The sequence below is a fragment of the Branchiostoma floridae genome, chromosome 3 (assembly GCF_000003815.2).
Source record: "Branchiostoma floridae strain S238N-H82 chromosome 3, Bfl_VNyyK, whole genome shotgun sequence".
Taxonomy (NCBI): Eukaryota; Metazoa; Chordata; class Leptocardii; order Amphioxiformes; family Branchiostomatidae; genus Branchiostoma; species Branchiostoma floridae.
The window spans coordinates 32,333,036-32,348,373 of NC_049981.1; the positions used below are offsets into that span (position 1 = coordinate 32,333,036).

General features: G+C 44.2%; 1 protein-coding gene across 1 annotated transcript; it reads left to right on the top strand.

Moving 5' to 3' along the window:
• Positions 1 to 1,008: 1,008 nt before the first annotated feature.
• On the top strand, positions 1,009 to 14,943 carry LOC118411848. The gene is made up of 16 exons (XM_035814336.1): positions 1,009 to 1,018; positions 1,379 to 1,867; positions 2,261 to 2,397; positions 3,568 to 3,823; positions 5,918 to 7,681; positions 8,275 to 8,534; positions 8,956 to 9,017; positions 9,899 to 10,128; positions 10,233 to 10,486; positions 10,634 to 10,771; positions 11,527 to 11,692; positions 12,028 to 12,135; positions 12,561 to 12,695; positions 12,917 to 12,991; positions 13,371 to 14,600; positions 14,759 to 14,943. The coding sequence occupies exons 1-16, from the start codon at positions 1,009 to 1,011 to the stop codon at positions 14,812 to 14,814; spliced, it is 5,370 nt and encodes a 1,789-aa protein (XP_035670229.1). The 3' UTR covers positions 14,815 to 14,943.
• The last annotated feature ends 395 nt before the right edge of the window (positions 14,944 to 15,338 follow it).

Consider the following 15,338-nt stretch of genomic DNA (forward strand, 5'->3'; position numbering starts at 1 on the left):
AACGTCGTTACAAACGTGCACCCCTTTCAGTTTAATGAGACCGTCCTCACCTTACTTCCTTGTCAGCGGTTTTGCCACGAATCAAGCCACAGAAGGACTTCTATATGATTATATGAACGATTATGGAGAAATAGGACACTAAGAGAAAAGGTAGGACAGAGTGGTAGATTTCAAGACTTCTGGTCCATCTTAGTTTAACAGTCTAGTGTATACTACACGTGTCAAATAATGCGGAAGTGAGCACAATCCTGAAGCGAGCGTTGGGAAATCGTTCTAGATCTGTCTGATGGTTTGAAGACGTCTATATCGACATAACAACATGTTCTCTAGCCTTGCTAGTCATCTTGAGTTCTGCTTCTAAAGGCGTCTCTACCCCCGTTCATAGCCAAGCTAAGTAACGCGTCTGTGTTAACGTTAAGTAATAAGTTCAGACTTCTGAAGGTTTTTGAAATAACTAATCTCTGCAGCTGTACTTAAAAGGATTGAAGTTATTGCTACAGTCTGGTATGTAGTTAATATAAATCATACAAGTACAAATATTGTTAAGAAGTAAAGTCAACAATACTCACCAATGAATAGAAACATGGGAACATTCCTCATGACGAACCGCAATCGTTTGCACCCCCCCAACCCCAAACAACCCACCCCCGGCTCTACATAAGACTACTTTTTGGGGTGTAGGCAGGAAAACGGTCCTGTTTAACCGGATTTAGTTTAGCCAGCAGAGTAGTTTTATTCCACCGCGAAAACTCCTCTCCCGGCTAAAGTCCTTCCCCAGCTTATGTTACTGTCTTAACCCACCGCAAGATCTGCTTGGAGATTACGATATTCTTAGCACGCATGACGTGTACTACATCATGACTCCATTCTAACGGCAGATATCACCTACATAACGTACCGATTGCCTCCCCAGTATAACACCGCAGTCTGGGATGTCTTCTGTCCAGCCCAACATACCGGAACTCTGATCGGACGTCATAACTTATCTGACGTCATTTGTTAATCACTATGGAAACAGGTGAGTCACATTCTTCATATTCATTTCAAAGTTACTGTTAGGTGCAGATAGACTAATGTGGCTTCATAAGATATGTTACTTCATCCTAAAGGTCCAGTCCTTCTTAGTTCAGTAATCGTAATTATTTTGACTCATGATAAGCCACTGTGTTGTACAATACTTTCACTTTCACTCCAAACCTCACTTTAATTCTAGTTAACAAAGCGCTTTGAGATTTGTTACTTTTGCATATCCCAAATTCTAAATGATGGTAATCAACACCCTAATCTTTGAAATGACCAAAAAGATTCAGACTTTTGAAACACAAACAAATAATACAAACAAATATATTGATATTGTGACGCTGTTGTTCCTTACCAGGTCCGCGTGTTGTTGTCCTCTACGCAGCAGAGGATGGGGAGTTCGTCAAGAGGCTGGTGGAGAAGCTGGTGGGTCTTTACGAGCCTTCCTACAGCCTACCCCAGACAGACATCTCCTGTCAGCAGGTCACAGGTACTTCTGGTGACGTCAGCCGCGCACAGCTCACGTCCACACTGACCCTCGGTCGAGTGAATCTTGTCGTGCCCGTGATCAGCAGACACCTGCTTGCTGACCAGTCCTCGCTCACGGTCGGACTGGAAACTGCCGTGAGGAACAACAAGCCTCGATACGTCATTTGGCTGGACCAGAACAAGGATGACTTCCGTGAGTTCGGCACGTTAGTCAGCCGGCAGTACCCAACCCTGGAGGCGCCGGCCAGGCGGGTCCAGCGGGACAGTCCTAGGGTTGAGGAGACGATGCCCGGCTGTGGTGTCAGGGGGGTGGAAGGCATCGCCTGGGATGTGCGTGACACGCTCTGTAGACAGACAGGTGAGGGTGGACATATCATGGCTGGTACATAATGTAATCGTCAGACTGTAGAAACAACCGTACAATGTCGTCAAGTCTGTCGTATATTCTAATAATTTTCATCTGATATCACTATGCGTGGAATAAACCTGCTCGGTAGGTTCTTCTTTGCTTGTATATTTGGACGGCTTCTTAACCGAAATGTAGTTTCCAGATAACCTCTTTGCACTAACAACAAAAGGTTCTAGTTTTGCTACGGTTGTTCCGTTTACAGAAATTTAGTATTGTCGTGAGTACATTTCTTTGCCGTAGTGAGTTATCTACTAGTAGACACTTCATTAACTAATATGATGTCCCTACAAAGTCCGAACCAGGTAAGACTGACGTGTGATGTTTGTCTTCCCATCTTCACAGGTGAACTGAGGCCACCGTGCTGGTGGGCCTTGTTCAGTACTCGTGAGTTCCTGGCTGACAACATGAACCTCTCAGCTGTTCTCACACGACTGGAACAGGAGAACCAGCTGAGTCCGGCTGGGGTCCGGGATATCCAGGTAAGGTACATGGTGGAAGCGGCAATTGTCTGGATAACAGCAGCACTGCTACATGTACTTTACATTCACACAGTTTTATAGGCTTTAGATACGTCTGCCTTGATCTGTATTTAACAAAATACACTTTAAATGCATTTAAGTTCGCGGGGATTTAATTTCGCGGTAGCGGGAAAAGGGACTTTTCGCGGTGGATTTAAGTTCGAGGTAACACCATAAACTGCAATCTAATACCATAATAGAAAAATGTTCGCGGTGGTTTTAATTTTGCGGTAAAGTGGTCACCGCGAAAACCGCGAACATTAATCCACCGCGAACATTTCTGCATTTACAGTAATAGTTACAACAATATAATGGTTACACACTTCTTACGAAACTCTATATGTGTTACACAACACCACAGACTTGACGATATGTTTTTACAATAAAATTGCGATAAGTTTTTTAAACAAAACGGCGTGAACTAAAAAAAGTCAATATGAGGTTTCATTATACCTCCAGAGTTATGTGCTGTTGTTCGTCGGTAGACCTAATAGCCATTTGCATTAATAAGTCTCAAGTATATGGCTTGAAATTAAAGATATCGTCATTGAATGATGAGTGACAGTCAGTAATCACACCCCTTCAAAGTGTTACTGTGAAAGTGAAAGTGTTTCAACTTCTTGCAATAAGAAACGACGTCAAAAATTGCAAAAATATTGACTGTACTTTTCATCAGAGCTGCCAGGTGTCGCTTATTGTAGATATGAAAACTGCGCTCCAACACAAGTTAGAGCCAATTACTTCTATACTTTTAAACACTTGGTACATGTGCTAAGATTGGAATAGACAGATATTTACCATATTTTAGGCTGCCAACATACGCAGTATACCAGTATCCTGGAAAAACGTGCTACAGATTAAGTGCAACAAAATGAGCGGTACATGTAGGTGTGATCTTGTATAAAACTGCGCCCTGTGCTTGTTGATTAGTAATGATGACATTGACTATATACTTGAGGATGACTAGAAATAGTATAATTGTGTACCTGTATGTTAACATATATGTATGCGCCTACCTGGTTCTTGCTCTTTATTCATTGATTGAAACCTAACAAGCACAAATAAGGATAAAGTTATACAGCGGTTATTGCTGTGAAGTCGCATCAACCCTGCCGATGTTCCCTCCCCCAGGCGGAGCGGACACCAGTAAGCAGGGGGGAGCGGTTGGTAAACATGCTGCAGTATAACAGGAGGCGGCAGGAGCCGTACGACTGGTTAGTGCGGGTCCTGCGGGAGGAAGGACAGGACTTCCTGGTGGAGGAGATGGAGGAACGGGAGCGGGTCTGGGAGCGGGTCTGGGAGCGGGACGTCGGCATCGGGGAACAGCAGGCGGCACAACCTGGTCAGCAAACGGCACAGAGGGAACATTTCGAACAAGAAAGTCAAGGTAGACGTAGCTATGACTATTTCGTTGCCAAAACATCAATACTTCCCATATTTCAAATTTTGAAATTTTCTGGCTCCATATATTTATATTTCAGCCATACCATAGGTATGGTGAAATATATTGTATTCGTAATGTTTCTTTCTTTCTTTCTTTCTTTCTTTCTCCTGTCAAATCTTCAGAACACGGTATCTCCCTTGTTCGTCAACCGAATGACTTGAAATTTGGCACAAGGGTAGAGTGGGCCAATACCCTCGGACAATTTTTTCATTTTTTCCATATCTGTCTCTTAAATGATTTTATTAGGGTTTTTTGGTCATCTTAAGACCAAAACTGTATATTTGGGCCCCCTGTACCCTGGTATTATAACCGAATGAGCTGAAATTTGGTACAGATGTGCCTTGATAAGTCCCCCATATAGATTCAATATCAGTTTTGGTGTACAGTATAACGAAATACTTATTTTTGCGATTTTTTGGTCATTCTTTTTTACCAAAAAGGGACACTTTTGGCTCCTGTACCTTGGTTTTAGAACCGGATGACCTGAAATTTAGTATAGGAGTGCCCTAGACATATGCGCACATGGATTCAATAACACTTGAGGCATACGGTACAATAAAATGCTCAATTTTGCGATTATTTGGCCATTTTATGACCAAAAAGTACACTTTTGGCTCTTGTGCTCTGGTTTTAAAACCAAATGACCTAAATTTTGGTAAAAGGGTGCACTAGATATTTATTCAAATGACACATGTATAATTTTTGTCATAGACTACGTCAAAATGATATATTTGGGGATTTTTTTGTCATTTTCCAATAGCCAGAGGGGTCAATGACCTTAAGGTCGTTGACCCCCAGCTGCAGATTGCACCTACTGGCATATATGTCTATTTAATCTAATTAGATAGGTAACCAATCACTTAGCCTGAATCTATATCCTAAAGAGGGGGGGTGGCAGCCAATCAACGAGCCCGGTGTTATCTGGAAGAGTCCATTCTTACACGGAGGGGTTCATTTTTTTTTAAATTCATCATTGGACTGGTGAAGTCTTTTAGTGGATGCATTTTTGGACAGGTCTATTTTGCAATTTTACAGAATGTGTGCTGGAAGAGTCTATTCTCGCACGGAGGGGGGATTTTTCAAAATTCATATTTTGGACTTTGGTGACTTCTAGTTTGTCAAAGTCTTTCAGTAGGGTTATTTTTGGACTGGTCTAATTTGCAATTTTACATGGGTGTTCTGGAAGAGTCCATTCTTGCATAGAGGGGGCATTTTTAAAAAATCCATTTTTTGGACTTCAGTGATTATGTCAAAGTCCTATTTTAGCGGATATATTTTTGGACTGCTCTACTTTACACGGAAGGGGGATTTTTTCAAATTCAGTTTTGAACGGGTGATGATTCAAAATTCAATTTTAGTGGAAGTGTTTTTAGACTGGTCTATTATACCTTTTTATGCACTGGGACCTTTTTTGCTAAATTCAATTTTGGATTTGGTTTCTTATTCAAAAGGCCAAGGTTTCAGTGGGAGTATTTCTGGACTGGTCTATTGTGCAAATTCACATAGGGTGCACTGGAGTCCATTCTTGAACTTGTAAGACTCATTTTTTGGGTTAAACCGTCATTAGTAAAAGTGATTTTTCAAATGAGTGATTTTGAAATAGCCTATTGTTGCATGGGGAGGGAGATGGCTGAAATATGCTTTATTTGCTCTCAAGCAAATGTCGGCCTTTCTAGTTTGTCATAGTTTTCGGTCGTGGCTTCTCTAAAATCCGTATTTATATCCATCCTATATATATACTCACAAGTCACCAGAGAATCGCACACTTGGCTGTTTTACAAGGAAACTTTAACGGCTGGGATAATTTACGTTGGGTAGTCCTCTTTGATATTTGATTGATAAATTTGCTTTCAGCATGTTATCTCCGCGTACATTTCTTTGTCACTTGTTACACATTACCAATACTTCTCTTCTACTTTCATACAGGGCGTATCATCTTAAATATGTTTTAAAAAGGTTATTTTACACTGTCCAAACGTCACAGCCAATAGCGTGATCTCTACAGTAACATAGTTTATATAACCTTTTCCGCATTAGTCATCCTGAAGAAACATCTAAGTCATCCCGGTGCGCATGTGGATGACGTCACAACACCTTCCGAAGTCAAGTGTGTGATTCTGGGACAGACGGAGGCAGGGAAGACCAGTCTGCTCAACTGTATGATAAGGGGTCAAGGTCACGTAGAGAGTGAAACTGACAGAACCATCGGTGTTGACATCATCACTTACGATGACAACAAGAATAACGTCAAGTACAAGATGTACGACTTCGGAGGTCACCAGATCTACCACTACACGCACCGGTTCTTCCTGACACGTCAGGCCCTGCACATCCTCAATGTAGACCTGCCAGGATACAAGTCAGAAGAGTTCCAGGAACGAGTGGGAACGTGGCTAACATCCGTGACTTCTCACGTGTTCAACCCGGCTATCCTTGTTGTAGGAACCAAAGTCGACCTGTTCCCGCCAGACAAGGCCGAGGAGATGATAGCAGCAGCTTGTTCCTCCATCCAGAGAGACATCCAGGTCGCTGAGAGTAAAATACAAACCAAGCTAAATGAAGAGATTCAACTCTGTCAGAAGGCGGTGGATGCAGCGAACGGCAAATCAGACCTGGCCGGACCTTTCTACGGTCTCACAAGAGACGACATCTTGGCCAAGAAAGAGTCACTGGAGAAGTTACTTGACGGACGACCCAACGGTCTGTCAAACGTACAGGTTATCCCGGTCAGCAGCAAGACGTTCCAGGGTATCGAAGCTCTGTGCGACAAGATGGCAGAAATGGTGAAGGACGAGCGATTGTTCCCTGCTGCCCGCCAAAAGCTGCCGACTTCCTGGACGAAACTGTCAGAAAACATCAAGACTTCAGGACGGCCGTACCTTCATGTCAGGGGTTGTCAGGACGTCGGAGCAGCTGCAGGGATGAAGGAGTCAGACGTCCTGAACGCGCTCATCTATCTGCACGTGACCGGACAGATCCTGTTCTACAACCACATCAGGGGGATGGAAGATCTGGTCTTCCCGGACCCAACCATCATCCTCACACTCTTCAAGCAGATCTTCAGACATGACCTACCGGCATATCTGGACAGCAAAGCTGAGTCTCTCTCTGAACATACCAGAGTGCAGTTTGCTAAAGACAGGGCGTCTTTCCTGAAGACGGGAAGGGCAAGCGACAGTTTCATGAAGAACCTGCTTGGAGACAACATTGCCACCTTCAACAGTCTCCTTCCCCTGATGAAGCACTTCGGCCTGTGTTACTCAGGGTCGGTGATCTTTCCAACAGAGCTTCCTGCCGCCCAGCCTGACGAGGTGGCGCGCTGCTGGTCAGAGCTTGTGCCATCAGGCGGAGAGGAGATCTCTCTTATTATAGAGTACAGCCAAGAGCCTCCTCTGGGTCTAACGGAAACGATGGTCTCCCGTATTCTGTCTATGGAGCAGACTACACGCCGTCTCCTCACCAAGGACACAGTTGTCGTTCATGTTGGAGAGAACTCAGAAGACGTGATGTACCGCCATTTCTCTACAAGAGAAGAAATCCGGATCCGGGGAGAGCCGGAGAAGGCGTGGCGCCAGGCTCAGACGGTAGCGAAGGTGATGGAGGCCTGTTGGGACGAGTTTCCTGCCTTGTACTTCAGTAACAGTGTTGGAAGCGGAGTAACAACAAAGTCACTCACTATAGAGGCTGTGAGGCGTCACGCGCCGGGTGACTTGTTGAGAATGTCTGAAGGAAACTGGGAACGGCCACTCGATATTCCTGACGTCAGAACGTCGGAGAACGTCTTTGGCAAGTACTTCATCGGTAAGAAATAAAGTTTTAAATTGTAGATACAAGTAAGCAAAGCTTTCACTTTCACTTTATTTGTAAAAGCAGAGTATAGATTGATCGGAAAAAATAACATATTTGACATAAATTATTCCTTACTTTAAACAGCAACTTTCCATTTTGATGTTTCATTAATATCAGCTTTACAAATACCCTTGTTCACCTCCAATGATTGAAACATGGAAATTATCTCGTTGCATTTTATGGCTCTTTAATCAACTTGGTTATAACACTAATTGGGGAACAATGTACATGTTAACCAGTTAACATTTCTTTAGAAATGTACCTTTGTTAATGCTTCACTTGTAAAACAGAAATATACACACCTAGCAAAGGAAGACTTTTTAAAAATCCAGTGTCATCAGCTAACCACGATGTAAGTTCGTCTTCACATCTTTTAAGAAGATGGGAAAAGCATGCAATAATATGGTAGGACATAGAATAGTTAACGAGTACCTAGCATTCTCTTTGTATGGAACGTACTGTATTTAGTCCTAACGGGGCATGGATATGCAATAAACTTCATTGCCATTTAGTATATTCATAAAAGTTATTCTTTTTCTGTCCAGACAACCGGTTGTACCAGATCAGCAGGGCTGTTGGTGAGGAGTGGCAGCTGTGGACCCGGCTGGGACAGGAGCTGGGACTGAACAGGGCCGTGCTGGACAACATTAGATTTTATAATGAAACCCAGAAGGCGTTCCAGATGCTGAAGGCGTGGCGCACCAAGACCCCCCACGGACCGCTCCACTACCTGCCGCAGCTGGAGAAAACACTGCAGAACATGGGCAAACCGGACCTGGCTGCAGATGTACAGGGGATGTATAAGGTGAATTATCATAAACTTTATGAATTAAGTATAACTTCTGTTCCCTATCACTGTAACAGGAATAGGGTTAAGGTGCCATTGACCGTATTTCCATAACCGATTGGGCGATAGCAATTTATCTGAATGATGTTGTTAGAAATGATGATGAAAAAATTTTCCAAAAGCAAACGTCACGGACAGGAGTGACGTCATTGATAGCCATTCCCTTCGGTGGAGCTCGAATGAAATGTTGTTTGCTCTTGAAATGTCTTAAGTTTGTGTAACGTATATTTAGGATATCACACCTCTTATTTCATTAATAAGGTTATTAGTACTGTACATAGATATTCATATATATTCAAGTATGATCCTCTTGGACTTACTACTGATCACATACTTGTTCATGTATATGATCAGCTTCACCTATATCCCATATATACAGGACTACCGCGAAGCCTTGCGGTCACAAGAAATCAGTCCTGAGATGACCGGAGACACCGAATGGTGAGTAGGCATTGTATTGTCTTGGTGTTGTTTTTTTCAAATGTAAGTCCAGGACTGCCTGAAAAGCAGGCCAAGCTTCGACCTGAGTGTACTCTCCTGGTAAAACAAATGAAGTGAAAGTGAAAACATTTCAATATGACTGTACAAGACCCTGCAGCAATGAAGTCAGTGGTAATCTATTTACACTGCTTTTTACAGAACTAATTACAGAACCCATTGGTGATATTCAAGTAAACGTAGATACATGTAATCGTAAGCGTCTGCAGGCTTGGCGCTCAATGCAATAGAGAGAGACCTAGACAGTTAGTGTTGCATCTGTATGAGTGAGAAAGCATCGTTGCCATCTGTCATACACTACTGGAGAGTTCGAGCATATAAACGTCTGTGTGTATCTCCTTGGGACCCTCCGCCCTCTAGATGAAGGGAAGTGCCTGTGCAGGCCTGTATGTTTGAACACTTGGCTACAATACCTGTGTTTATTTCTTCAGGTCCCTCCGCCTGCCAGGTGAAGGGAAGTACCTGTGCAGACGGACCGACCTGGGCGTTGTGACGCCCTAGCCGCTGTGTCACACCTGTATGTTTGAACACCTGGCTACAATACCTGTGTTTATCTCCTCAGGTCCCTCCGCCTGCCAGGTGAAGGGAAGTACCTGTGCAGACGGACCGACCTGGGCGTGGTGACGCCCTACCCGCTGTGTAACACCTGTATGTTTGAACACCTGGCTACAATACCTGTGTTTATCTCCTCAGGTCCCTCCGCCTGCCAGGTGAAGGGAAGTACCTGTGCAGACGGACCGACCTGGGCGTGGTGACGCCCTACCCGCTGTGTAACACCTGTATGTTTGAACACCTGGCTACAATACCTGTGTTTATCTCCTCAGGTCCCTCCGCCTGCCAGGTGAAGGGAAGTACCTGTGCAGACGGACCGACCTGGGCGTGGTGACGCCCTACCCGCTGCACGTGACCTACAGGAGTGCGAACTGGTCCGACAACTGGCAGCAGGTGGGGGAATGGATGCCGGTGGGTCCGCTCTTCTCCATCCAGTGTGAGGGCGTGGAGGGGCCGATGGAAATCCTACTGCCGCACGTGCTGTGCCTGGCTGATGCAACAGGTAAGGGAAAATGGAAGCTAAAAATCCAATTCCTCAATTTGTTTCTTTCATAAAACGTCGCTTGTATCAAAACCGCCATCACGATTTCTTACATTTTTCTCCAGAACTCACCACAGAAGACCTCCAAGTCGTGCACGTGGTGGGAGATTCCCCCGAGCTGCTACCGGTTACAGAACTCACCCCCTCGCACGCGGTGACCAGGTTCAAGAAAGGCAGCCTTTTCGGGGTGGTGGGAAGGACAGAGAAAGTCCTGGGCATCTCCAGGAACGGACTGTTGACGGCATTTGCTTGCCAGGACGACTCCGACATTTCTATGTTGAAAGTTTACATCGTCTCCAATACAAGGATCATGAAAGAGGTAGGGGCTAACATAGATTATACACTTGTATGTATCACATCCTTGCTATTTGGCATTCAGTCAATAATTTCAAAGCAACTGTACATTTTTTCTCACTTCATAACAGTTCCTTACTTTATATAAACAACAACTGTGCCACTCATATAGACCCTTGCGGAGGACGAAGAGAAGCTGAATTTCTCACTGTGCGACTACAAGACCTGCCAGCTGTATCCAGGTGATACCTACTATCTTGAAGGGAGCGTTACAAACGGCAGAGACACGTTTGTATCCTCATCGCCGGAGGTTTGTTTTCTGTTTTAGCGACCTAACACTTGTTGTCTTAACTGCTGTATCCATAACAATGGTCCTTGACTATATATCTGCTACACAGCGTGAATACATCCAAGGAAGTAATTAAACAGGTAAATTAAAAAAAAAATTCTGCAAATGCATTGAAGTTCGAGTGATTTCGCGGTAGTGGGAAAATGGAGTGTTGAAAACGGTTGTAGTAGCGTCATCCCGCAGACTAAAATGCATTTACAGCACGTAACTATACTGCAACTGTACTATACTGTTGTCACTTACTGTCATGGAAAGCCCTGCGCCTCTACGAAGCGTTAGTCTGAAACTACTTACTGGTTACTCGGCAATGATGCTGGAATGGACTGAACAGTCCAATTTGTACTTTAGCAGTGCTGGCGTAATTAACCGTCATTGAGTCAACCGCATCTACCCTCTGAATACGTAATACAAAACTACTTTTCTGCCATTGTGTTATATAGTAGCTCATATCGAGAAATTAATGAACTAAAAAAAAGTGTTGTAAGTATTCTTGTGTCCTCGCCGTGACGAGCACCCCAATTTCATTCTTATGATACTGTGACAATGTTTAATACGTGCAAGGGATGCCGTAGGCGGCGTGAGCAGAAGACTGCCCGCGATGGTTTTAAGTTCGCGGTGAAGCGATCACCTCGGAACATAAAACATAAAACCACCGCGAAAGTTTGTGTATTAATATTATTCATTTTGAAAAGGGGTCGTCTTGAAATTTGTTTCAGTGTCTCATGTTCGAAGACACGTTCGACACTAACAAATTCTACGAACCGTTCCGGGTGGAAGTTAGTGCCGACATCTGGAACAGCAGCACCACCTCGCGACTAAACCTAGAACTGCTGGAGAAGAGCAAGGATGGTTCAAAGGAATTCATCTCAGGACTGACGCTGGGTAAGTTCGTACGTATCACAAAATGTTGACATCAAACAAAATAAGATCTTTCTTAAATCTCACCATTTAATGAGTTGAGATCTTATCTCTTTTAAACTGCTGAAAATTTGGCAATGAAATTTTTTCGAGGTCAAGTACCTAAAACATAGAAGAAGTTTTCCATGCACCAATTAAGGCGCCTACACAAATTAGTTCCGCATTTCTTTGTCCTCGAAAAACGTCTCCAACAATTAGGTAATGACAGCAGAGAACAGAAAGCGATAAGAAGTGATAAACACTTAGCAGTTATCAAAGCTCAATGAATCGTTGCACAAAATGCCCTTCTCCTTATAAAGGTCGCCACAAGCAAAGCTTCACGGCTGAAGGGTCTGACAGTGGCCATTCGACACCCACTCAGCAGGGAGAGTCTATGGGGAGACAGCCGGATTCAACAAGGATTTCAGGTGATCCCCTTTGTTTGTATTAAGACCAGGCGAACGGCTGTTTCCACAATTTGCATTTCTCTCAAAGTCCAAGCAGAGGTCTAATGGGCAGATTGTTACATTATTTCGTCGACCGTCAGAAAGCGACCAGTAGAGCAAAAACAAACAAAACCACCTTCCTTCCAGCCTCAGCTTTGAGAGTCGAAAGTAAATGTGGGTGCTCACCAGTAGTCCTCGGAACGAACTAATGCAACTGTAGCAATCAGAGATATGACATTTTATATTTGTACATTTGATAAAAAGTTTTCCTCGAGCGATAAGCTTTTAAACGCAAAAAGTTACAAACTGAGGCAAAACGATAAATCAGTTGATTTAACTGAAGGGACCACCTACAAGATTTTTTTTAGATAAATGAATAAAATGTTAAAAGATAATCATCAAACCAGCAGGCAGACGTACATCGAGGGGTGATCATGAGATAGATGCTGCAGGTCCATCTGATGATCCAGACAGCGGCCGTGCCGCAGAGCCTGCCGCTCACTCCAGCAGGAAGAGGAAGTCCAGCCGGACGCCGGAGAAAGGTGAGAACATCGATAACCAAAGCGATTCACCTAAGTTAGAGAGCTTTGATGTTTGCCTGAAGGTAAAGATAGTACCCTTATAGCCTGTAGCTAGTTCCTCCTTGTAGTTACATTTAAGGCATACGCGTGTGGCTTCATGACTATAACCTAGTGCGAACGAAACACAAATATGTATAGTAAAACAGTGTATGTAAATGCTCGTTTTCTTTTGTCTTTGACAGGCAAGAAGTCAAAAGGTGGAGACCTAAGAGGCACAGACGTGCCATCTAAGAAAAGGAAAGAGGAAAGTTCAACTGGTGAGAGTTTGGAAGGAATTTCTCGGAAATCACTGAAGATTTCCCTTCCCTCCACAATTTATGGACAAAATATTTGACAATCAGGAGCGACCGTTCGGAAAAATATAATACACATAAAGCGACGTTACGGTAGTAATTGCAGCACTCAAACTTTGACTTATATTGCAATGTATACTCGGAATGTATGGTTATACACAAAATTATGATATACTATTTGACGTATACCTTTCCATTTTCTTGGAGTCTTTTTATAGACACAGTTCTATGAAATTCCGCTGTGTCATGGTTTCTAGTTTTGTCTGCAATAGAGAAAACTGAAGAAATTGAGATGGCAAGAACTGTGTTTTCATTTTAAGTTCATCTGCGATTTCTATTCCAGCCAGAGTTTCAGTCCTGTTAATTAGTCAAGAATACTGCACGTCGAAGGGCGGAATCTCCACCATCAACCTGAGTGTCGCGCGTATGATCGCCGCTGCAGGTGCCGAGGTCTACGCTACCGTGTTGGAGGCAAGTGAACAAGACGAGAGGGATGCAGAACGAGACGGAGTGAAACTCCTCAAGCCGCGTCTTGATCCCGACAGCAGCGCGAAGCCGTCCTTAGAGTGGCTGACTGTGTACCACAAACATCACTTTCCACACATCCCATCAGATGTCTGCTGCATTGTGGGCCATGTTGACGTCACAAGCAGAGCAGCCAGGAAGATCAAAGAGGAGCGATTTCCACACGCCAAGCTCGCCATGTTTGGTCACGTGGCGCCAGAGGAGACAGAGCACTACAAGAGTGACGAGAAGGCCCTGGGTGTGGGGAAGAAGGAAGCCAGCATCCAGGACGACATTGGCAAGGCTGATGTCGTCTTCTCGGTTGGACCGCGCATTCACCGCCATTACGACAGGTTCCTCCGTCAGCGTCACGTGACTCACCACATCTTCCTACCTGAACCTTTAAAGATCTTCCGCGATGCAAACGTGATCTTTGGTGAAAGCGACGACGTTAAGAAGCCAGAGAGAGTAGTTCTGTCCATCGGCAGGGTGCGGAATGTGGAGAGGCTGAAAGGTCACGACCTGGCCGCAGGATCCATAGACAAGGCGGCACAGCGGCTTGACAATCAGTACACACTGAGGCTGAGAGTCCGCGGCATCGATGAGAACGACTTCAAGGATAGCAAGAGAATCCTGGAGGAGAAACTGAGATCCGGCCGGGTCAAACCCACCCTGCTTCCGTACGGCACTCAAGAGGAGATCCGCCGAGACATGGAGGTCTGTCACCTGGTCCTGATGCCGTCCCGGGCCGAACCGTTCGGACTGGTCGGCCTGGAGGCCATCGCGGCAGGAGTTCCCGTCCTCATCTCAGAGCACTCGGGCCTTGCAGAGCTGATAGAGGAGCTATCAGACAGGCTGGGACAGCCCAAGTTCCGCCACTGCATCGTCAAGATGACGGGAGACACCGCGACCGACTCTGATGTAGAGAAGTGGGCAGAAAGAATCGAGGACGTCCTCAAGAACGCCAGGTCAGAGTTCGCGGAAGCCCGCGCCTTCAGGGAGAAACTGCTGGCCTCCAAGTACTGGGAAGAATCTCACCAGACGTTTCTACATGCCTGTGGCATCACTGGTAAGAAACCTTGGTCATGTCTTGATATACCTTGACAGATAAATAGTTTGTGAATCTATGGACAAACTCGTCAATGTTTCCATCATGCTTATACTGTTTTATGTTATTTCATAACAATATTGTTCTTGGCTCATCGTTTGAACTCGTGTACTTCACAGCCACCCCCAGTGCCCAAGCGGAGGGTGAAGATGCTGAAGCCGATGACCCCAACTGAGGATCTGACGACAGTAGATCGTCTATGTCATTGAGTGTAAATAAAGTGGTTTGACAGTGAGAAATAATTAAAACGTCTAATGATGCTGACGATAATCTACCTTAAAAATTTTAGACAATGCCTCGCGTCAAAATTTAGACATTAGGTGACTCATTAAATGTTTGTGCATAAGAGATAAGATTTATCAGTAATTAGACAATATTATCTTTCCCTTAAATGGATGGAAGTAAGATTATGGAAAGAAGCTGATATTAGTCCAGAATGGCCTTTTTTGAAAATTGATATGTGGTTATCAAGATGCTTCAACACCCTTTAATTCTATAACAGGAATGAACTGAGTAATTGATGGTGTATTACGATATGTTTGATGTTATTTCGTATCTGTAAGCATTGTAATCTTTTGTCGTTAAGTTCTTTTGCGTAGGTTGTCATAGTCTGGAAAAGACTGACTGACAGAGAGAGATTGTGATATATCAATAATACAATGGCCTTGTTTGAAAATTGATATGTGCTTATCAAGATGT